The sequence below is a fragment of the Urocampus carinirostris genome, chromosome 9 (assembly GCF_059441175.1).
Source record: "Urocampus carinirostris isolate Australia breed hairy pipefish chromosome 9, RoL_Ucar_1.0, whole genome shotgun sequence".
In the NCBI taxonomy this organism is placed as follows: domain Eukaryota; kingdom Metazoa; phylum Chordata; class Actinopteri; order Syngnathiformes; family Syngnathidae; genus Urocampus; species Urocampus carinirostris.
The window spans coordinates 23245889-23271085 of NC_142357.1; the positions used below are offsets into that span (position 1 = coordinate 23245889).

The 25197-nt window shown below is 40.0% G+C and overlaps 1 protein-coding gene across 1 annotated transcript in view; it reads left to right on the forward strand.

The window, feature by feature from the left end:
- The first annotated feature begins 2259 nt into the window (after positions 1-2259).
- pdgfc (platelet derived growth factor c) overlaps positions 2260-25197 on the forward strand; it is a 65995-nt gene continuing 43057 nt past the window's right edge. Inside the window, exon 1 of the mRNA XM_088344053.1 lies at positions 2260-2788. Within this exon, the coding sequence (XP_088200179.1) occupies positions 2674-2788 (115 nt within the window). The 5' untranslated portion in view covers positions 2260-2673. The remainder of the gene's footprint in view (positions 2789-25197) is intronic.

The window sequence follows — 25197 nt, forward strand, 5'->3', positions numbered from 1 at the left end:
ATTACCATTCAATTTTATATTTCTTTTAAAGAAAAATAAGCAAAATAGCCCCTTCTTGTACACTATTTGACCTTCTGTGAGGACAACGCTACCATGTGTTTGTTTAGTTTGACGGGACCTGTCTCCCTTTTGTATACATTCTCATCAAAACCTGTCCTTTATGACCCTGCATGAACCCCTTGTTTCTAATTTGCTGTGTTTATTATACGTTCTCGCATCAAAGCTTGCGTCTCTGCTGGACCACCATGAAAGTGCCAATCAAAGGAGACAAAACAGTTCAGTAGACTAACCCTCGAGCGTTGTGTGTGCGTATTACTCTGTGTGTGGTGGCACAGAGAAAAAGTAAATGGGGAGATTCAACATTGGTGAAGTGCTGAAATCTGTTGAGGACCTTTGCGGAGCTGGAATGTGATCCAGTGCCGCTCTCTGCAGCAACATAATTTAGAAGAACAATTGAAATTCCTTAATTTTTATCTGTTTTTTTTATGCTATGCTATGCTAGGCTATGCTATGCAATTCAGTCTATGCTTATGCAATATGTCAATATTTAACGAAAAAATGTCTAGTTAATTACGGACTCATCCTAAATTTAAAAATTTCAAATAAATGGAGAGTAACAATATTTTTAGAGTTGGGGTGCCTTTTTTGAGGTGTCCTTATAAAAGTTCAAAGTTAAATATGTTCTCTATTATATGTATATATATATATATATATATATATGTGTTAATAATGCCCAACTTAGTTTAAAGAGCACTTATGCTTTATTTTCCACCACGTTTTTAATTTTAGCAAAGATATTCGGGGTGGCACACATTAGATAGGCGAAATGGGGTATGGGAGGAGTGCTGGAGAGTCAAATCATATTCAGGAGGTAGAGCGATCGTCTTTGATTCGATCGTTCGGTCTTTTGATTCCTGGCTCCTTTGAGTTAACTGTTGAAGTGTCCTTGGGCAAGACACTGAACTCCCGATAAGCAGGTAGGTGCCTTGTATTGCTGACTCCCTATCGGTGTGTGTGTGTGTGTGTGTGTGTGTGTGTGTGTGTGTGTGTGTGTGTGCCAATGGGTACGTGTGGAATACATTGTAAAGCGCTTTGGGAGTTCTTCAATGACTTAAAAAGCGCTATATAGAACCAATCCATTCACCAGTTTACCATTTTTTAGTGTTAATGTAGCGTGAAAATTGTGAAAGTAAGAAGAGGCCTCCTCAAGTACAGTCCAAACGCCAACCCAAACCCTAAAAACGATGAAAAAAGAAGAGTTTGTTTGAGTATGTCTAAGAAACGGTGTACTTGCATTCAAATCATGAGTGAGCTAACAGAGGGTGCAATGATGGCACAAGCCAGGAGATGGCAGCTGTGAGTAAAAAAGTTCCAAAGTCCGTCCAGCTCCTTTAACGTGATCAAAAAACACATTCAATGCACAATATTGAAAACTAGTATTTATCAATTTTATTATCACTTTTATTATAACTAATGATCCGCTCAAATAGTGCAATAATAGCAAAATAATTAGCATGCATTTTGTATATACTCATAGGCTAAAATGTTAATTCCCCTTGTAGAGATCAAAGAGATCAAAGCCAGCAGCCAGCTAATGTTGTGACTTATTTCATCTGCAGGTAAATTGTATCCGTTTTTACACTCATTATTGTTATTATTTCTATTTTCTCATATATATAAAAAGGATGATGTTGGTTAAAATTCAGACTAAAGAAAAATATGTTGAATTCATTGTAAACGTTAAAAAACCACTACACGATCTCTTGTTAAAAGTATCTTGTTAAAATGGACGTAAAAATGTATTGTGATATTCTAAAATGTATTTTATGTAAATTGAAAAGAAATATGCTTTGGGCAGTCTACAGAGCGAGCTGCCAACGAGATCAAAACCAGCAGAGAAGCTAATGTTGTGACTCATTTCATCTGCAGAAACTGTAATAAAAACCTAATCATCCAGTTCAGCGTGAATGTGGATCTTTGGTGGGACAGGTACACCGCGGTTACATATACATGTATGTAGTTTCTTAGTTGTATTCCGCTGGCAACTGTGTGGACAACAAAGTAAGAATTTCATTGAGCAGGGAAACGTGGTTATTTACTCTGCATGACAGTAAACACTCTAAATTTGTCTTCTAGCAGAGAAACCCTCCAAGTGAAAATGCTGTGCTCGCGCGCAGCACTTCAACAGTTAACATGGCCGGGGAGTTTCCTTTCCTTCTAGTTTCTCCCTCCTCCTTCCTTCCCAGTTCAAACTTCTTTCTCTGTTCGGCACCTGTTGAGCGGCCAGTTTCGCTCACAAACCGAAGAAGCTCCAAAGAACTTCTTAAACAGACTTCCACTCAACTCGACCCCAAGTGGGAGATGACGCCTTCTCACGCGCATTTTTACACGAGAAACAATTAATTGCTGGATTATTTTTATTTCCTATCATTTTGATATTTTAAACTGTTTCATTTTTGGCTTTTTCACTTCATGCACCTTTAAAAACAGAATTTATTTATTTTTTTAACATTTTTGACAACTTTTTGACCTTCCTCCCTATGGATTGATGGTGAAGATTATGCGGATTATAGCGCGCGTCCGTGCGCCGAAGCAGCACCGGTGCCCCTGCTGATCTCAACGGTCCTCCCCTTCTAGAACCCCTCGCTGCACCACCACTCCCAATTCATCCAAATGATCCCTCCATCATTCCTCCTCCTTCTCGCGTCGCTTCTGCAACCAAGTGGCTCGGAGGCTCAGTCAAGTCATGTCAGCAAATTTAACCCTGCAGGCGGCAAAGAGCAAAACGGTCAGTCGGCGTCTCTTTGCGTCATCTAACTTCTACACACTCACGTTCATTCTAACTGGGCTTACGGCCAGTTTTTTTTCCTTCTCTCCAAAAGCACATCTTGTTTGAGTTTACTTGCGATGAATGGGTGCGTTTCATTCACTTCAAACAAGGCAGGATATGGAAATTAACTTTTAAAATTTACCCCAAAAAATTCCATGTCAACCCCCCCATGTTCCCATGGAAGCATGCAATTACAAAACCAAGGCTTCTTGTACAACATGATTATAGGAAGTTTGTCCGGATGTTTTTTGCCCGGAGTGCCTCGTTGAGCACTCTAAATATTGGGATTCATATATGGTTAAAGTAACCAGTGTGAATTTTCCTCACCAATTGCAAGAATTTGAAATTCAAAAGACATGCAATGTATTGTTGGTTTTTGGTTGAGAGGTCTTTAAATCATTGTTTTTGTTGTTGTGGTTTTCTAATTAAAATTAAACAGATAACGTACTTGCATTTGGGCAGATTGGTTGGTTGGTGGGTTGGTTGCTTGGATGGTTGGACAGTTGAATGGTTTGATGGCTGGACAGTTGAATGGTTTGATGGCTGGACAGTTGAATGTTTGGCAAGTTTGTAAGGCTGTTGGTGGTCCATTGCCTGGCTGACTTGTTGGATTAACAGGATAGGTTACTGATTTAACGACTTCCTAATTGGTTTCTTAGTTGATAGGTTTGTTCCTTTATAGGATGGCTTATTGGATGAATCGTTGATCAGTTATAATTACTCGCTGGTTGGTTGGTGGAATGGCGGGTTATGGAATAGCAGGTTAATGGAATGGTTGGTAAGTTTTTGTTTGTAAGGCTAGCACTTGTTGGTTGTCCATTGCCTGGCTGACTTTTTGGCTTGATAGGATGGCCTAATGATTTTACGGCTTGCTAACTGGCTTCTTAGGTGTGTTCCTTTGTAAAGTGGCTTATTGGATGACTGGTTGATTAGCTATAATTACCCGCTGGTTGGTTGGTTGTTTGGACAGGTTTGTAGGTTGAATAGTTGGTAAATTTGTGTTTGTAGGGCTTACACTTGTTGGTTTTCCATTGCCTGGCTGACTTGTTGGCTTAATATGATAGGTTACTGACTTAACGGCTTGCTAAATGGTTTCTTAGTTGATAGGTTTGTTCCTTTGTAGGCTGGCTTTTTGGATGACTGGTTGATTAGCTATAATTAACCGCTGGTTGGTTGGTTGGTTGGTTAGTTGGCGGGCTGGTAGGTTTTATGGTTGGACGGTTGGACAGTTGAATGGTTGGTAAGTTTGTGTTCGTAAGGCTAGCACTTGTTGGTGGTCCATTGCCTGGCTGACTTGTTGGCTTAATAGGATAGGTCAGTGATTTAACGGCTTGCCAGAGGGTTTCTTAGTTGATAGGTCTGTTCGTTTGTAGGCTGGCTTATTGGATGAATCAAGGCTGGCTTATTGGATGAATCGTTATTTAGCTATTATTACTTGCTGGTTGGTTGGTGGAATGGCAGGTTAATGGAATGCCTGGTTAATGGAATGGTTGGTAAGTTTTTGTTTGTAAGGCTAACACCTGTTTGTTGTTCATTGCCTGGCTGACTTTGTGGCTTTATACGATGGCCTACCGATGTAACTGCTTGCTAATTGGTTTCTTAGTTGATAGGTGTGTTCCTTTGTAGGCTCGCTTATTAGATGACTGGTTGATAAGCTATAATCACCCGCTGGTTGGTTGGTTGTTTGGGCGGGTTTGTCGTTTTAATGGTTGGCAAATTTGTGTTTGTAAGGCTAGCAATTGTTGGTTGTCCATTGCCTGGCTGACTTGTTGGCTTAATAGGATGGGTTACTGACTTAACGGCTTGCTAAATGTTTTCTTGATTGATAGGTTTGTTCCTTGGTAGACTGGTTTATTGGATGACTGGTTTATTAGCTATAATTTCTTGTTGGTTCATAGTCTGGTTTGTTTACTGATTTTGGTGGATGGCTGACATGTTTTTTTTTGGGGGGGGTGGATTGGTTGTTCAGTTGGTTGGGTGGCTATTAAGTAAGGTTGATGGTAGGTAAACTGATTTAGTAGTTAGATAACTGACTGGTTGGCTTTTGTTTGGCCTCATTTGTCTGCATTTTTTAACTGGTTGGACTCAACTCAATTCATTTGTTGTTCACTCACTTCCTTGTCCAAACATCTTGTTAAGCACCAGAAGAGTTGGCTGCTCTGTTATGTTTAGCAGGCGTTGATCGAGGAAAGTATTAAAATTAGGCTGCTGCTTATACTACAGCACTTTCTCTTGAAGGATGATGCAGCCCAAACTCTCTTCAAGTCATACAAAGAGACTGAAGTCCTTTAAAAAATAGGGGGGAAAGTTGTTTGCACAGCGGTGTTAGGCTTGCCCTGTTTTGTTGGCTAAAGATTATACTCCAACAACAAGCACGCACATGGAGTGATAATCTGAGCGTGGAGCAGCTCTAATGTTTCACACTTATTAAAGTGAGACGACTTGAAAGGATGTCCACAGCTGCACTTCTAAAAAAGAAGTTTGTTTTTTCCTTAAAACCACAGCTAAGAGCAAAAGGATGTCTACGGCCGTCACCCGGAATGACCTCGTTTGTGGTCTGATTGCAGTCTGGTTGCCATTCTGATGCAACTCTTTTTTCAAACGTTTTATACTGATTTGACTTCAGGCTTGGTGTACCCAACATCTGTCCTGCTGCCTGCTGGTTTTAATGGTAGCCATGATTTTCAAAAGGAAAAAAAATGGCCGAGTGATGACCTTTTAGATTGGACAGAAACATCCCTGCATGGAAATATAGACTTTAAACGCTATGATGTTTGTCTTTGTGACTATCGTTGATGTCGAAAATTCACGCCATAGGAAGATTCTCTCAACCTTAATTGTTAAGGCAAACCCTTTAACCTTACCATTGTTACCTTAACACCGGACGTAAAACCCAAGTCAAGGCAAACATAATTCTTAGTTTCAACACTAAAGCTTTCACTCTTAACTCCCACTAATCCCTATTACCAAACTCACACCTTAAACCTCAATTCTAATGCAAACCCTATAACCTTTACTGCAAAACAAATCAGACTTATTGTTGCAAGCATTTGTTTAGTCTGACAAAAGCTCTAAATAAGTGACACACAAAAGTACACATTCTTTCAAATCTGTCAAGTGTCTGTTAATTGATTTTGACCATGTTTTATTTCTGGACTATTCATTTAGAATTGACTGAAATGGGTAGGCATTCCCTCACTACTGTGGAACTTTCTCACTCTGTCACTCTTCTACAAAAGAAGCAACAGTCAGTGAAGGTCTTTCAGAACATGACTTGACAATTAAACTGATGGATAAAAACTATATATATCAGTGCTTAGTATGTTTTTGGGCGGTTATTCATCAATTGTGATGAATTGTTGGTAATATGTGAATGTTGACTTAGTCATCACGGTTATAAGATCAACATTTAGAGATGGATATTCAATCAGGACTGACAGGCTGTCTGTATTTTGTCCAAATTACAGGCATCCTTCAGTGACAAACTAATAGGTCCCTAATTAGCACAGATGTAAACCTGTTATTTTGTTGTCCCTTTAAGTTTTTTGTCACTCAACATAAAAATGTGAACCTGTGATAAACTGAAAGTACTGACTGGGAATGAGGTAGTTCACTTTCAGTAGAAAGCATATACAGTGGCGCTAAAACATAGTAAATTCATTTGTTCCCAGATTGAGCTTGTATCTACAATTTCTGCTATTACAAACTGATTTTTCCCATAAGTAATAACTCAAAACCGATTAATCAATTCCCAGCCTCTCAAATTAATCCAAGTTATCCCTAAATAGCTATAAAATGCATCTTCTTTTGAAATAAGATGTAAGTTTTTTATTACTATGAGCATTTACCACAGAGGACGTCAATGGTTGCTAACTAAACACAGTTTTGCAATAACTGCGCGGTGATGGGGGACTAGAAGAGAAAGGTGCGAGAGGAGTTGCAGGATGATACGTAAGCACTAACTGTACACTTAGAATTAATTATACTCTAATAATAAATGAATTTAATCTAAATTCAAAGGGTTACTGAAATGTGTAAGGCAAGTGCCATTAAAAAAGCTGTAACACTTAACACTTTTCTGGGTGTTTCTTTTCAACAAAAGCAGCAATTTCCTCCTACCTAGCCAACACCTCTCTAACTTCCTTTGTAGACATCACCTCTGGCTTATCCTCTTCCTTGCTGCTGATTTCTTGCAACACCTCGGTATGTTGCCTCGCCTGTAGTTCCTTAAACTCCTCTGTTGTCAGTTCCCCCTCTAACTAGGACAAGATGATGCTAGCGGTGAGTGGTCTCAAGCAGCTGGCCTTCTAGGGGTAGCACCTGGAAATTTTGGGAACTTGGATTTTCTCTTGTGTGGGGATGAGATCTTGCCCCAAGTGGAGGATTTCATGTATCTTGGGGTCTTGTTCACGAGTGATGGTAGGATGGAACGGGAGATCGACAGACGGGTCAGTGCTGCGTCTGCCGTCATTCGGACCCTGTACTGGCCCGTCGTGGTGAAGAGGGAGCTGAGCCGAAAGGCAAAGCTCTCGATCTACCAGTCGATCTACGTTCCTACCCTCACCTATGTTCATGAACTTTGGGTTATGACCGAAAGAACACAATCCCGGATACAAGTGGCCGAACTGAGTTTCCTCCGTAGGGTGTCTGGGTTTTCTCTTGGAGATAAGGTAAAAAAGCTCAGTCATCCGGAGGGGACTCTGTGTAGAGCCACTGCTCCTCCGCATTGAGAGGAGCCAGTTGAGGTGGCTCGGGCATCTGATAAGGATGCCTCCTGGACGCCTCCCTCGGGAAGTGTTCAGGGCATGCCCCACCGGCAGGAGGCCCCGGGGGTGACCCAGGACACGTTGGAGAGACTAAGTCTCTCGGCTGACTTGGGAACGCCTCGGGATCCCGTCGGATGAGCTCAAGGAGGTGGCTGGGGATAGAGACGTCTGGGCTTCCGTTATAAGGCTGCTGCCCCCGTGTCCCGACCCTGGATAAGCGGAAGATGAGGGAGGGATGGATGGATGGATGGATTTTCTCTTGTATGTTGGGCAAGAATTTTGGCTCCAAAGACATCTGGTATCTCTAATTTCTCGCAACAAGAGGAGCACTTATGTAAAGGGGACACTTCAATGAGTTAATATTGCTTATTAGGGCAGCTAGGCAATTTAAAAAAGGTTGTCAGTACAGAGGTAAGATCTAAAGCCCTAGCCTAAGCCGGGCTTCTTTCTCGCTGCCTTTTTTTTCTTTTCTTTTTTATCCACCTGTCATTGTTTTTCTCTGCCTCTTTCTCACATAAAGTGCTGTGCTAGAGTCCTTAGGACCTACTGCTGCTAAAGTTTATTGCCATATTTTCAACCTGTCAAAATGACAGAGGACCTTAAAATGTTCACGCCAACTCCTAAAAAAACAGACAATGATGGAAAATTGTCAGTCAATGTAGGCTCTGCAGACACAGAAATAGTATAAAACATATACAATATTATACAGTCTTGTTTAACTTGGATCTGGCTACAAAAGGCGGGTTTTAATTTCTTATCAGAAATTACATCTCCTCCCGAGTCCTCACACAAAAAATATGACATTTCGGCTTTTTAAGTAAATTGTTCGTCTCAGGCTTAATTGGGCTTTAATCCCAGTGGGGCTGGGTCGATTTGGGCTGGGTTTTTTAGGCCAATCTTACCTCTGTTTTGGTACTCGTTTACCATTTTGGCCCTGTTTTTTTAAATCCCTCTCTCTCATAATTATTTCTAATTTCCTCAAATTTAAAAATACTTAACTCTGCACAGTATGCCAAAGTCAAACATCCAGCAATATACCCACGAAACACTCACTGTATCTGTAGATGAATCTCAGATTAGGGGAGTCTTCAAAACCCACATGGGAGTTAAGTGTTACCAGTTCACGTTCCCGTACAAGGCCAGGTTTCTCCGTGCCCAAGCCCACCCATAAATGCCGTCCCCCCTGGCCCTGATCTTATTAGTAACAAACCCTTCGCCGGAGATGCGGATTACCTCCATAAATACTCCTTCGTACCCCCCTCCTCCGTATCCCCTCTGCCCTGAGCAGCGCCGGAGGAAGGTATGCGTGCGCCGAACCCGACCCGCAAATGATCACAGGGGCCGCTGTTCCGCTCCAGATTACCAGATTAAACTGGAAGAGTGACAGGCAGGGGGTGAGCAGGGTCACTCGAACAAGCATTACTGAGAGGGGGTGCGGAGGGTAAAAATTTAAGGGTGGGGTTCAAAATAAAGAAAGATATTGTGCATTCATGAGATTACCTTGGAGACAAATACCTGCTTTATAGTGGAATATTTTAGGAAACATCAAAAGTGGGGATTCTGGAGAGCCCACTTGGCGACGCAGGCATGAGTCACGTTTTATTAAGGCAGGAGAACCCATCGGGGTCCCAAGTTTTCCAGATGTAAAGGTCGTGATTGGATGTTGGAGCATGTCCAAGTCCTGGGTGGCCGGGAAAAGTGGGATTGAGACATCAGAGCCAAAGAAGACCTGTCTGACTTGGGAATGTCTGGGACTGGTTGAGTAAATGCCACGCTCTAAATACACGCTGTGGGGCTCGGGGTTTAGGATATGTTTCATAGGATATAGACTAAGTGTTTAGAGGGGTACTAATAGTGCATTTTAAGTACAGTAGTTATTCATTTTTTCTGAGGCAAACGCAATCAATATTTGTAATTACTATGTAACAAGGATCGATACCTTTATTTTGAATTGAATTGAATTGTCTGTATTGTCATTGATTTCAACATTTTGAAACATTGTATGCGGCGACATTAGAGTTTATAAATACTTTATGTATTCTATTCAGTAGATAACAAACTAACTACATCATTACTGTTCTTAAAAATACCTTTACGTATCTACTTGCGTCCATGTACCTGTTTCAATTGAAAATGGTGTTTAAATTACTTACTAAAGATACTTTTAATGCTGTCTCGACATCGTTCAATTAACACTGACTCCAGCAGTAATACTGTAAAAAGCATTGTTGAGTTTGTTACTCAAAAATGTAAGTAGTTGATAATTACTTAATTTAAAAAGTAATTCCAACCAAATATATGCATATTAACTGTCTCTCTGATTTCAGTGTTTTATCTTATCGTTGTATGTTTAGGCTTAGATGAGAGTAAATACAGTAGGAAGAATATCTACATGATAAGAAATTCAGTGCTGCGGTATGGCGGATGAGTCGCGTCCGCAGCACAGTTTTGGGGTCATGGGTTCAAATTCAGCTACCAGCCTTCCTATGCGGAGTTTGAATGTTCTCCCCGTGCTTGAGTGGGTTTCCTCTGGGCACTCCAATTTCCTCCATAATTCCAAAAACATGCATGCCAGGTTAATTGGCTGGTTGAAATTGTCCCTAGGGGTGAGGAAGTGATTGAGTTGTCTGTCCCTGTGTGTCCTGCGACTGGCTGTCAGCGTGTCCCCTGCCCACTGCTCGAAAATAGCTAGGATGTGCTCCAGCACCCCCACCACCCTACTGAGGAGAAGCGGTGCAGATAATGGATGGATGAATGGATGGATGGAAGAAATTCAGTGGATCTACAGAGCAGAAGTCAATGGAAGGAGACCAAGAGGAAGGCCGCGTTTGAAGTGGGTGGATGGTGTTATGAGTGCACTGCAGGAAAGAGGTCTAAATATAATGGAAGCTAGAGCTCTTGCTGGTGATAGAAAGGAGTGGAGAGGTGTTGTGAAAGGATAGTCGGATTGTGGACGCATTCTTAAGGATGGGCTGGGCACCCGTATGATGCGGCAGGGGTAAACCAGTCAAAGCTGTCGGGCCCTGCTGTTGAACAAAAGAGTGTGTTGTGTCACCCTGCCCCGAGTGACATGGCCGCTTTCTGGTGTCCCATTCCATCAGGAGGGACGAAAGCATGACCGACTTGGGTGCCGAGGTGCCTAACTTGTTTGGGTGTTTGGGCAATTGGGTTGGCCATGGTCCAAAAATGTTTGTGTGTTTTTTTTGTTGTTATTTATTTCCCTTTTATTTTCTTTGTTATTGTATGTGTGTGTCTTGCTGTCGGTCACCCCTCTTGTGGGATATGACCAAGGTAGATGGATAGATAGATAGATAGATAGAAATATAAACACTTCTCAGGGATTGCCTCTAATGGTTTAAGACGAATGTGACAACATAAGTGAAGCAAGAGTATTAAACAATCAGAGGATACTATAATTAATGATCTGCAATTATAGAATAGCAGAGTATTGTAGCAATGCGACAAGTAGTAATGACAGTAGAGTTATAAAATGTTATTAATCGCGCGTTACAGTACTCGTTACTGAGAAAATGAAATGCATTCCAAGAATGTGTGGATTGTTCACATTTATTACTGTGACTTGTATGCAATCTTCTGTGACATTTCTTGTTTTAATACCATCATATCCCTCTTGTGTGGAAGAGGACGCGTGACGTCTCACACAATGCATTGTTTGCAGAAGTACTCATGGATTCTAACGCTGTAGCGTATCTAGCAGGTGGATTTATTGTGCTCCCAAATATCCAAAATAGATCCAAATTGTATTCAAAACTCACTTTCCCTCCATTGAATGGTTTCCCTCTTTTTGTCCACCATGACGTATTGATTTCTACGCTACAGTATATGGAAGAACATGGAAACTAACCTGCTGCCGTGAGAGAATTAAAGATTAATTAATTGAAGGTTCGCAAGTGGGGAAAGCTAAAATATGAACTCCGACAAGTTTTTATCCATGTGTTTTACTTTGTGATCAATACTTGAATAAACCACACCCAAACTCAGTTTGCAACACTTGTATTTTTGAATACGGAGACTGGTATGCTTGTCTGTGTTGTATGGCTGTGTTGTGCAGAAAAATACCCCTCTTAATTACCCCATCATGAAATGTCCCCCCTCACACCAACATTACTAAAACTTCTTTGCAATTTTTGTGGGACAGTAATAGAACAGTAAAGCACAGCGCATTTGCACCTTGTATGCATGCGGGGGGTTTGTACATGTTTTTTAATTGCAAAATTCAAGCACTCTTTAAGTATTTTCAAAGCCAATTTTCCAATTTATCCAGTGCCACTGAAAAAAATAAATCAGTTGAGATTCATGTATTTAAAAGATTCGCAGATATGTCTGTGATTTACATATGCAATTCTTAATCTTGCATGTGAATTCATTTGTCAGGACCAGAACGGAAACAGAACCCGCTTGCGTGACGTTTACCACAAGTTTTATTGAAGGAAAGAGAAAGGGGTGCGCCCACGATCCGGTGTTTGCTGTAGGCGGGAAGCAAATCGCTCTCATAATCGGATTGTGATCCGAATACGGAAATGGATCTTCTGTAGCGGGCGACGGAGGTGTCAGGAACGGAAAACAGGTCGATAACAGCGATAGGAGAGCAAAAACGTGGTCGTGGTCAGAAACGGCTCGTAATCCGGGACGGGAGAGCAGACGTGGTCGGGATCAAAAATGGGTCGTAAATCGGGACGGGAGAGTAGACGTGGTCGGGATCAAATCAGGTCGTTGCCTGAGACCGACGGGAGCAAAAACGGGACAGGTTGGAGTCAGGGTCGAAAAAGGCTCGCCTAGTGAAAACAGAGGTGCGCAGGTGGACTGACAACAGGGGATTGACCGGACTGGATTTAAGTAGTGACAGGGAGCCAATCAGAACCCGTGGCGGTTGGCGCCAAATGAGCGGGCACAGGTGATTCACATCTGTAATCATGACATTATTAAGGCTTGTGATTTATAGATCTTGAGTAAATCACGATAATACTTGTGGACCCGAACAATTCCTTTGTAAATATTGTTGAGACAAATCTCTCCCCTATAGGTGTTGGGTAAAAAGGACATGTAATATGTAGGTTACATTTTCAGAGGCAAGTTATTCCCATTACAATTTACTCCTGTGAAACTGTAATTTTCGTCATGGCCCATAATAAATGTCCATAACTGATACTTAATCCTTTCATAGAGCCCTGTTTAGATGTACCATGCAACTGTCCTCCTAGGCATGACCCATAGGGGGCAAGGACACTTCATAGGTCAATGCCATACAAACTAATGCCAGTTGCTGTTCTTCATGAGGGAAGAAAATATGCAACGGCAAATTGAAGCCACCAGAGAGTATTGTCTGTGTTATTTTTAAGAATAATTATTGGGAAGGATGGCAACAATTTCAGGCATTTCCAAGAACTTCACCCAAAAATGAAATCCTTGAAAACACAACAATAAAATTCAAGTATTTCAAGCACCCGTACAAACCCTGAACATATTTACTAGGATCGTCTATATACCAAAGTCCCAGATTCGCCTACCCCTACTTTTAAACTCCTGCCTTGGAGATCAATTTTAAAACCTTACACCTTCCTTGTAAAGGAAACTTAAAAAAAAAAACTCTTGTTTCTAACCCTTCAAACAATAAACGTACATTTGAAAAGGTGGCGGGCGACCCCAATGCCCTACCATAGCGTTCCCGCCCTACCTTCCAGACTCCTGAGCGTGCAGAATGCGCCGACTCAGCACACGTTTATATAAATAGCCGGCAGGCAGGGCGGCTGTCGATGAGGAAAGTGCCACTCGGGCCAAAACAATAAGCAGGATAAGTGATGTCATGAAATAATGTGGCGCCTCGCGACCCGCTTCCTTTTGGGGGCCTCTTATCGTTTGAGGCTGATGAAACTGTGCCGCCTCATTTCCGCCGCCCCTGACGGGGAACAATAACGTTGCGCCGTGAATAAAAACACTCCTTTTGGCAAAAATATGAAGGTAATATCTTGCACCTGGGGAATACTGGAATTTTCCTTTTGGCGGTTTTGAGGCGTGTCTGAAAAGGAGATGGTGATCTTCATTTGGCCCACAACAAATGTTTAATTTATTAGTCGGATAATCTGTTGAATAATCAATGAATGGGGTAAAAAAAAAAAAAAAATTCAATCAGTTATATCTAAACCAACATTAGTTCACATTAGGACCCATCATCTCATCTCATCAGCCGTACCGCTTATTCTCATTAGGGTCGCGGGGGGGCTGGAGCCCATCCCAGCCATCTCCGGGCAGTGGGCAGGGGACACCCTGAACTGGTTGCCAGCCAATCGCAGGGCACACAGGGACAGACAACTCATTCGCTCATTCACACCTAGGGACAATTTGGACTGGCCAATTCACCTGACATGCATGTTTTTGGAACGTGGGAGGAAACCGGAGTGCCCGGAGGAAACCCACGCAAGCACAGGGAGAACATACAAACTCCGCACAGGAAGTCTGGAGCTGGATTTGAACCCACGACAGGTTCCCATGACATGAACTGTGCCGCACAAGCGCTAACCACTGCGCCGCCGTGCTGCACTACATTAGGACCCATAAATCAATAATGATTTAATTACTGACTTGGCCCAGAATGCTTCAGAAAATATGCAAAAATGTTGATTCCAAAATAGAGTAAGATACTTGCGCGTAAATATCATCAACATTTTGTCAAGCATTTTTGAAAATTGCTGATAAATACTAAAGGCTAAATCTTATTCATCATTTGATTGACAGAGAAAAAAAGCAATATATAAATTTGGCATAGAGAAAAAAATGTTTTACTGTCCAACCTTAAAGGTTGTCTCCGTAACTTCAAAACATTCTAAGCGCTGACGCCATCTTCTGGCTGAAATCATCAATGCAGCCTCTGTCAAGCTTCTTGTATGGCGCATGCACATACGTGTCTCCCTAAACTCTTATTTTCATCTTTTTGGCAGTTTGAGTTGGCATTTGGACTGTTTTTTGAGTTGATGTAGTCCTTTTCTCACTTTCACTATTTTCATCTTGGAAAAAGGAATACCTTGAACATGAGTGTGGAATCGCTCTACTAGCGTCCACCCCGCAACCCCCTCACCCTACCTAGTTTCCCACAGGCAAAAGCGCTCTGTAGCTGGAACACCAATGCTAAAAGTAAGCTCAAAGCAGATAGGCGTGGTGAGAAAAAATATAAGGGCTCTTTGAACTCATTTAAGCATTAAAACATGCACGTTAAATTACGAACATCACTTGTAACTTACAACTGAAGTTTATGTGCTGCTCCTTTTGAATAAAAGTCTCAAAAGATGGGAAATCCTCCATATGATAAAAAATTCCAAACAATAAAAAAAAAAAAAAATGAATAAAGAAAAATAAATACAGATGGCTTGACTTGATGTAAAATTGCTAATACTATTTTTTGGAGCTGTGGTGTGCGGCAAATCAGAATCCTTTGTCTCACTACTTACGAACGAGATGTGTTACCCCGCTCTTTGTTTCAACAGTCTCATACATAGAAAATCGAATGTAAATGGCGTTTAGCAAAACCCAACTTTAAAATTTCGAGTAAAAATAAGAGCCCTCTTATATTCATCCAGGCCTGCTTGTCAGAGCACATAGGTGTCAATCATCTTCTTCTTAGGTAGTTTTCGCTTTTTTTTGTCTTTGTCTTCCCTCCTCGTCCTGACCTGCTCCCGCTATGTAATTTCATGCTTTTGTTTGCTGCATTCATTCTCTAATACCTGTTTTCACAGCATCTCACAGACGCTTAGGTAAACTGTTTCTCGTGAACTTTTTCAGGGAGACACTTTGAAAAAAGATCAATACTGATTTGAATAATGTGCAAAATACATGGACTATCATATAAACTTGCATTTTTAAATACTTGAAGGTTGATGAGTTTGTATTTATTTTACATAAGACGAGACTGTCAAGGCTGAACAAGTCAATGATAAGTAACATTGTGCAATTTGGTCACGTCTCTAGTTTGTATTCTTATTTGTGCTTTCTAGCACTCCCTTTCGGTTACACTACACAATAAAGCAACAGCTAGTGGTCAAATATGACAAAGTGATCTTTTATGGTGCATGTCAAAGTCCAGGCCTCCAGGCCACGTCAGGCCCCCGAGAAGGTTTTTTTCAGCCCCTAAAATCATCTTGATTCATTATTGTATCACATTCCGGTTACGTTGAAAAAGTGGATCCCTTAAATCAATTGTTTTCAACTTGTGGGTCAGAACCCAAAAGTGGGTCGCGAACCCATTTTCAGTGGGTCACGGGAAGGGTCAATTACACTCCTTAACAGCAGATGGCAATAAAACCCTGCTTAATCTGTTTTACCTGTTCAATCAATCAGCATGTTTGAAAGGGATCACATCTCATTTTACTGTGTTTTTTTTTTTTTTTTTTTTTTTTTTTTTTTTTTCTGCATACTTTTTCTTGTGTAATATTGTTTACCTCAAATGGTTTGAAGGGTTTTAATCTGGACTCTTTACTAATATATTTATTTAACTATATAATGGAATAATTATCGATGTTTATTTATTTAATGATATTTTGAATTTATATTAGTATATAGCTACTTTAAAGCATATTTGGGGGGTTGCTTATATGCGATGTAGCATTATATCTGAGTATATACTGCAGTGTTTTTCAACCCTTTTTGAACCAAGGTACACTTTTATTTATAAAAAAGTTCCGAGGCACACCGTCTGTCAAAAATGTTTGAAAATGAAGTTATGTCAAATATTTCACTCTACTACCTCATAAGCAGATAATTAGTATATAAAAAGAAAGAAGTACCTATGTTTTTATTTTTTACAGTGTAATCTTAACCCGCTTTGTTAAATATATTAAGTTATTAAATGTACTGTGCTACCTCATGAGCAGATAATTGGTATATAAAAAGTATGTAAAAATCTACTGCCACCTACTCATATGGATGACTATTACAGTTCCTCGTCTAAAGATAGCAAAAATACTCAATAATGGCCTGATTTTTCTGGAAAGAAAAAATTGGGCAAATTCCAGCGGCACACTAGACAAGGTCGCACGGCACACTAGTGTGCCCCAGCACTCTGGTTGAAAAACACTGATATACGGTACTTGAAGTCGTTTTGCTGGTCTCTGTATTTTTTTGTTGGTTTTTAAAGGGGATTGTTTTTCTACTATCTCTGCTTCAAATTCCACAAATTTTTCATTGGATACATTTTACAAGTGGATTTTTTTTCTTAAATGGCTTGTCATTAGAGTGGAATGGTAAGTCCTAAAGTCAGACCAGTTGAGAACCAGTGTACCAGACTATATCTCCATCCATCCAGTGCCTGGAGGAAACCCACGCAGGCACAGGAATAACATGCAAACTCTGCACAAGGAGGCCAGTAGCTGGATTTGAACCTGAAACCCGCAATACCCGTTCATCCGCTGTGCCCCCCAAAACCATATATGTAATTTTAAAAATGTTCAACATTCTATCAGTCTGGCCCTGGCTTGTAGCTTCAATTTTTTTGTTTCTCCCTTCCATCTGTTTGACTTTGAGAACCCTGCTTTAAGGTCAAACTAGTGGAAAATGTTCGAGGCGTCGATAAGTGTTGTCTAGTTGTGTTGTACTCTAGTTCTAATCTTGTTCCTGCCATATGATATAAAACACTTCAAAGTAATTAATGAGCATGTGATCCATTCAATTTTCTATACGTTTTATGCGTGCATGTCAAGTCAAGTTTAAAGTTACAAAGCTTCCTTTATAGTACCGAGCGGGTGGTTTTGACGAGTGCCCAGAACACAACACTGCCTTCACCGAGACTGAACTTCTTGGAGCGTCGCCCCAAACTTCCTGGTCCTTGTGCTGACCTTGGACCTCGTCTCTGCAGGGCATTTTATCGTGACCCCTGAAGAATCCCACAGTTGTATCCCGCATTGCCCCAAACTAGACTAAGCAGATCGCTGCAGTACCGCTATAGAAACGCGCTTATACCTGAGACGCATTTAATATTTCATGACAATTCTCAGTGCCTTCTATGAAAGAAATTGCAATACTAGCAGAAATTGATCTGGTTCTTTCTTTAAAATAACATATATTTTAAATTCCTATGTTAAATTTCATCATTGCATTTGAGTATGCAAATGTTTTAGTATTCTGTTATTTTTGAGGAATGATCAAATTGTATGTTTTTTTTCATTTAGTAGCAAAAGTATTTGAATGTAATATCAATAGAATTGTTTTTTTTGTCCTTGAGAACAATATAGTGAAAGATCGTATGCAACGAGATTAGACATGAGACTCCACGGTAAACACGTAATGTAGACTTTAAAGAGAAAAATAGGATAAAAGACTGTCAGGATTGATAGTCAAAAATAATTAAAGCTGAGTGCAATCATAGTGCAATGAAAAGTAGTGCAATAACATTTAGCAGCAACAAAAATAAAACAAAAATGAGTCACAAGATATACAGACGCTCTCCTACTTAAGAACATTCGAGTTACGAAAATCGGTAGAAACGAACATTTTTTTTCAGGATGTCGAAAATTACTAGGACATTGCTGTAAATTAGATTTTGTATTATGCACAGGACAGTACTGTAGTGCTTCTTTCCACCTCTACCAGCGAGTGGCACTGTGAGAGCTCACCCAGCTTCCACCCCGAAGAAGAAATCCGCCTTCCTCTTTCTAGTTTGTGTGTAAACATACTATACTATATCTCTAGTGCGCTAAGAACTTTGACATTTTTATTGTTTAGTATCTTGTGTATCCATTTAATACGGTTGGTGTGGAAGTGTAAAGAAGAGGCGAGCCGTTTCTTTTTAAACGAAAGTGGAATAAGAAAGCTTGATGTGGTTGGTAAAATGGTTGGATCGCCTTAATTCGGCCACTTTCTACCACGGAGAAGGAGGGCGCCTAACTCTTGAAGCTCATCTTCGAAAAGTAAGTTAAACTTAACCTTATTTATCTTTATAGAGCATATTATTTTATTCAATGTTTATTTTTTTAGTAAAAAACAATACATTTTTCTTATACAAGCCTTAAACATACTTACATAAACCTTAGACATACATTCCATACAAAATATAGCACTGAACCAACTTACAAACAAATTAAACTTACGAACGATCCAGTTCGTAAGTAGAGCAGCGTCTGTATACTTTTACAGTTTTGCGTACTTGTTTAGGATGGTGATGGCCCTTGGGGAACAAACTGGCCTTGAGCCTGTTTGTCCTCATTTTTATTTTCACTTTATTCTTTATACTTTTTAATATTCAGATCTTGAAAAAAATACTTAATTTCTATCAAGTGCGTTTGTTTTGGTCTTTTTTCATTAATACCTTCATTTTTTATTCAAACTTTAACATTTTAGATTAATTTGTATTTTGTATGGTATATTGGTTACCATTTGCATTTTAGTAACTAATCATTATTTTTCTTTTCTTTGTTTTGAAATTTTAAATTATAATCCTTTTTTATTATGTCCAATTTGCTTTGTGTTATATTCTTCTTATGTGTTAATTTTGTTAAATTTTTCTCATTCATATCTGATTTTTTTTAATCCTTAGTTTATTTTTAATTCTTCTTCTTCATCTTCTTCTTCTAAATCATCAATCATTAACCATTTCAATAATATGTACGGTATATGCAAGGATGTATGTGCAGGAATGTATATAAATACAATGCGCTTTGGGATGTCTTCATTGACTTGAAAAGCGCTATATGAATTCAGACCATTTACCATTCACCATTAATTGTTTTAAATTATTTATTTTTTTAATTCACATCTAGATAATTTTTGTATGTAGTTATTATCATTCAAACTTTTTAAGGGATAATTTATTATTTGTATACACTTTATTGAAGGGGTCTCCAACATGAGGCCCGAGGGCACCAGGTAGCCCCCAAGATCAATTTATCATTGTGATTTTCTAGTAAGTTTGATTTGTAAATGACTTGATGTTTTAATGGTTGACTCAACTTCTAAAAATTAAACCAGGTAACACCAGAGACAACCCGGTAATAACATAAGTTGTTGTTTTAAAGATGTACATCAAAATGGTATCTCTTTGCGCCAATCAGTAATGGAAAACAGGCTCAGCCTAAAAAAAGTTTGGGACTTTTGTTGAAACGTTTTAACTTCACAACATAAAAGTGGACAACTCCTTAATATATCAATTTTATGTACCGTGCCAATCTTGCCTTGATTACCATTACAAAAGCCGTGGTTGACAAATAAAGCGTTTGTGAAGGCGATAAAAATTTGGTTGTGAAGTGGCTTCATTTTGCGTGCGACTACACTAAAGCGCTGTGGCACGTTTCATGCTTACGGGAGCCACGCCGCTAATTTTAGCTTGCGCAGCCACGCATGAACAGCTGCATACATTTGACACCTCGGGCAGATGTGATAGGAATCTTCAAATTTCAAGGGCAACACAACCGAGTCGTGTTGCAGTAAAGAGACTCACTTTGAAGACATAATGAGCTACTTGTGTAGCGTTTGTCCATAGGTTTGATTCTGTTTCAGAGATGAAATATTGCCTCCTGGGAGTACCATAAATCAGGGACCAGTCATATTTGATAGAAGACGAAAGCTCTTAACCAAATTGTAAAAAAGAAAATAAATTTATTTCTGAATTTGGACACGTAAACCAGACGGGTTTGAGACAAAGAATCCCGGATTAAAAACAAACACTAGTTGCAGCCCGGCACCAGAAACTAGTTCATTTTTTATCCATCTAGTCATTTAATTATTTAATTACATAAATAATTTGAATACATATACAAAAAATTATGAAATGCAAATTCCTTTGAGCCTTTGAGCCTTTAATACAGGGGTGTCTCAATTTTTCAGAGAGCGAGCCACTTTTGATAAGCTGAAAATGTGTGTGGGCCGACTATTCAGCCTGGCATTCTTTGAACTGTCTTTAATAAATTTACACTCTGTCAAAGGTTTGCAGTACTTACCTTGTAGCTCGCCTATGTAGCATTTTCATTTGACTTGCATGGCCTCTTACAGTTGCTTCACCTTTTCACAGCGTTTGTTTCCAGATAGCTTTTTGTAGTCAGCATGTTTTGTCTGGCAGTGCACCTTGATATATATATTTTTTTTAAAAAGCCACAGTCTCTTGGCAAATTAGTCAGACGCAGTTGTTTTGGTTTTCGGTGAAAATACACATCAGATTCCACTTGTCTTAAGTGTCAACTTTCCTTTTTTTATTTACAGTTGCCATGTTGGATTTGGGGTGGGGTGAAACTCTTACAGAACGCCAAGGGCAAGGTGAAATGGTGATTTTAATTCTAATTTTGGTAATGTATTTTATACTGCGGTCAACATTACTGGCAGGCCACATATTATTAATTTCGTGACGGAGGGCGTCTGCTAGTAAAAATTTGATCATGGGCTGTAACTGGCCCCCGGGCCGGACTTTGGACATGCCTGCTTTAATATGTCACAAAAAGCAAAGGTTCAAACATTGCCACAAAGTTTTTTGGATCTTGTTGACCTGGAGAGGGATGGGCACCACCAAGTCACACCACAGTAAATGGTGCCCCTACGACCCAAGTGGTTAAGGGATCCAACCAACCAACCATACTTTGATCTAGTACGCTGCCCATCAATGTCGAGATCACGCTCATCTCTGAAGAACAGAATGACGTTTAACACAGAAGAAAATGGCAACCAGATGATGAAGGTGTTGTATCTTAGTCACATTAGGAGGCTTTCTCTGTCAATGGGAACTATGGAAACCAGAGGCGTGTTCAGGAGAGTGAGTGATTGCTATCGCGAGCTATCGCTAGCTTCTGAACGGCCAGTGATTATTGAGCGCTCGCGTGCCCGAGTAATCACGGGAGAAAGACCGCTTACTTTGATTTCCAACATGGCGTCGACAGTGCAGAAGATGGAGGATCTCACCCTGACGAGTGCTGTTGGCGATGTAATATATCGTCTTACATTGCCTGGTAATGTTTGTGAACAATGCAAGACAGGTATGACCCTTCCACTGCGTTTAGGATAACCTTAACTGTGTCAATATGCGAACTGTCGCTCATATCAGCCAACTCGCTCAAAGCAAGCTGTAGAACGAAATCCATTGTACTGTCGTCGGCCATTTTGGATCAGTAAGGCAATCACAGTGAGCGATTACAAAACGTTCAGCAGTGCGCGGCAAGCGATTATCAAGAGACTACATGTCTGATCACTCTCCTGAACACGCCTCAGGACTAACTGTTTCATGTAGGGGAGCAAATCCCCACCCAAAAAAACGGCCTGGAGATGGAATAGCACCGCAGGAAGTGGTGCCCCGACGATCCGAGCAGTTAAGGGAGCCATAAACCGTAAATGTGAACCATGTACCAGACCACCATCCGTCTTTAACAAGACACCACAGAAACTAGCACAAGGATAGCACCATTGAATATTTTGTTTGAACAATTTTATAGGTTAGATAGATATATAGATAGATAGATAGATAGATACTTTATTCATCCCCGAAGGGAAATTCACTTAGTTCCGTGTTGTTGGAATAGAATAGGTGAGTAGTGTTCAAGTCACACCTATTTGTATAGCCCTTAATCACAAAACGTTTCAAAGGGCTGCACAGACCCCCATTACAACATCCCCTGATCTGAAAATGACATAATAGAGATCAAACCTTTGGACAAGACTGAGTACCAGGCTCAGAGAAAATCAAGATTTTGTTCATGTCATTGCTAGACAGAAGCTAGCGCCAAACTGGCAATATGATTGACATAGAATAGTGTAGAGGCAAGGCTAGACCCTACTTGTTCAAGACTCCAGACATTAGTTTCATTCTAGACAACTTTGACCTGGATGCCAGGCTAGGTTTTGGGCTTCACTTAAGAATTTGCCTTATTAAAGAGTGCTAGCAATGTAAAGTTATCATTATGTCCATATGAGTTTGAGAACAATTGCTAAGCTAGACAATGGTAGGCCTGAGGTCTGTGGTATTTTGTTTAAGACCAGTAGAAAACAACCCAGACAAACATGGTGCGATTTCGTCACTTTGACTCTTTGAAGTTTGAAGTCCTCTTTTAGCTTTGTAGCACTTGTTTTCCCTAAATAATACAGCTACGCGAGTAGTCAAATATTACAAAGTCTCCCTTTAAAACAGTCTTCATTAAATGACTAAAATATGTTTTTATAAATGGTGGTGGTCTAACACAGAGGTTCTCAGATCAGCATACAGTGAACTCGTTAATTGTGAGTGGGATGTTTCAAAAAGAACCCGTGATGGGCAAAATCCCAGTAGAAACCTAAATAATGTAGAAGATTTCATTTTCTTCCAATACAGTATCATACAATCAAGTATTTAATAGTGCACATAAACCAAGGAACAAACCCCTGTCAAGTTTAAGCATTTTTTACTGAATACAGATTTAATTTTTTGTACTGTCAAATCATCATTTTATCTATCAAAGTGAACTGAAAGCAGATATACTGTTTAGCCAATCACAATGAAGAACATAATGCACAACGCATATCAGTGACAGAGTGTGCCCGTGATATTATAGTGACTTTTTAATTTTAGACGAAGACGAGAAAGGGACCAAACTAGTACAAACCTGGAACCAGACACTAACATAACTTGAAAAAACAAAACTAGCTCAAGGAATTGACTGGTGTCAGTTGGTGTAGGTTTGATTCAGTTTATTACTAAACCAGAGGGAGTACCAGGTTCAATGAAAATCAAGATCATGTTTATATTCATGCTAGACTTTGAGTCTGACTAGTCTAGGTGAAGACCAGTAAGAAAGGAAAGCCTGTTAGCACCACACTGTTCTTGAAACTCGACTCTGGACTATTACTAAATAAGGCCAAGCTTGTACAAGTTGAATAACTGTGTGGACCAGAACAAGTCGACACAAAGGAACACTTGTTGTTGTGCATTATTGTTGTCGCTGCAGTGCCCACATGGCCGCCTGTTGGGCTTCTCATTCTGCCGAAGAGTATTTGAAGGGCGGGGTACAGCTTCTAAGATAAGAAATTAAACAAGGCACCTGTCCCAGCAGTGGATGATGTCAACCGACACATGGCAAACGGAGATGCATGCCGCCGCGCCGACGTAACCCGATCACATTCGCTATTTAAAGAATGTTCCACTTTCCTCAAGTTGTTTTCACTGAGGGTTGGATATGCCTCACAACTTGGGAACCATCAAACCCCCAAACCTCAAGCCCGTGGGTGGGGATATCCATTACTACGACCCACATTAGTCGTTAGCGGGTCTCATCCGGTGCACGGCAGCCTGCTTTTAATCAAATTGCACTTTAGATTTTGTATGAAAGCGAGACCCTGCAAGTGTAGCAGATGGTTATGCACTAAAGACTTGTTTGACAAATCTGCGTGGGAAAGAAGTCCCAGAAACAATTTGAAAAAGGGAAAAGGTTCTAGTGTGAGGTGACTGGATCAAAGTTAAACGCATTGCAAATAAAGTGGCTAAGTGTTTTGTTCTCACAGTTTGCTAAGAACCAGTCAACTTCTTGGTTAGGGCAAAAGCCACATGAGCTTGAAATCTCTAGAATGAAACCTTTTCTTTTCATTTTGAGGGAAGCGTAGACTCCGTAGTCTCTAGTTTACTGCAGTGAGCCAACAATTCTCTTCTCTTAACTGTAAGCTTGCTTACGTTAGCTTAACCTGTTGCTGGGCCTTGAGTTTCCACAATCTATTTTTTGCTTCCTCTTACCTTTCCTAGTCTTTCCTTGCTGAACTTTGCTTATTATGTAACAAGCATGCAGTTTACTTTTCAAAAAAATAAGTATCCTTACCATGAAAATAATCAACGCAGAAAACCATCATAATCCGTCGTGTTTACGAGTGATGTTGCACCTCCTTATTCAATTGAGATAACATTAAAGTATTCAGAAATACAACCCATACTGTATTAATGTAGTAACTGAATATTTGAGCTACAAAGGTGTTGATTTTAACAACTACATAGATGTATGGAGGCAGATTTACAGCAAACAGCACTCCAGTATGCTAATATTACACTGTGTTTGCTAATTGTGTTAGAAAGTTAATAGATTATTGTAAAAACAACAAAACAAACAAACAAAAACCCTTGTTTAATAAAGGTAGCATGGACGAAAACGGTTTAACTTGTTAGAGAAGCAATTTATGTGACCTTCCTTTGAGCTAGTCCAGTATCTGGAGAATCACATTCATGGGTCTGATTAAGCTTTCAGAATGCGTCGAAAAAGAGAACCTTTATTTTTCTTCTTTAAGAGGATATCACAAAAAAAAATTCAAAGGACTGCACAGGCCACAATTACAACATCCCCTGAATAAATCACAAAAACCTCAGCATGGGGAAAATAAGAAACCTTGAGAAGGGGCCACACAAGAGGTAATCCCCATTCCAGGATGACCAGGCATCAATCATAAGCTATAAATTAGTGTTTCTATTCTACATTTAAACACTTCCACTGAGGTTGCAGATCATATCTCACAGGGCAGAGCATTCCACTGCACCAGGGCCTAAATGGAGAACGCTCTTGAGCCTGCAGATTTCTTCTTGGCTCTTGGAATTAAAATCAGACAAGCATTTTCCGAGTGCACAACAAAATGAGAAAGATAAGAGGGGTAAACCCATGCAAAATTTTGTGT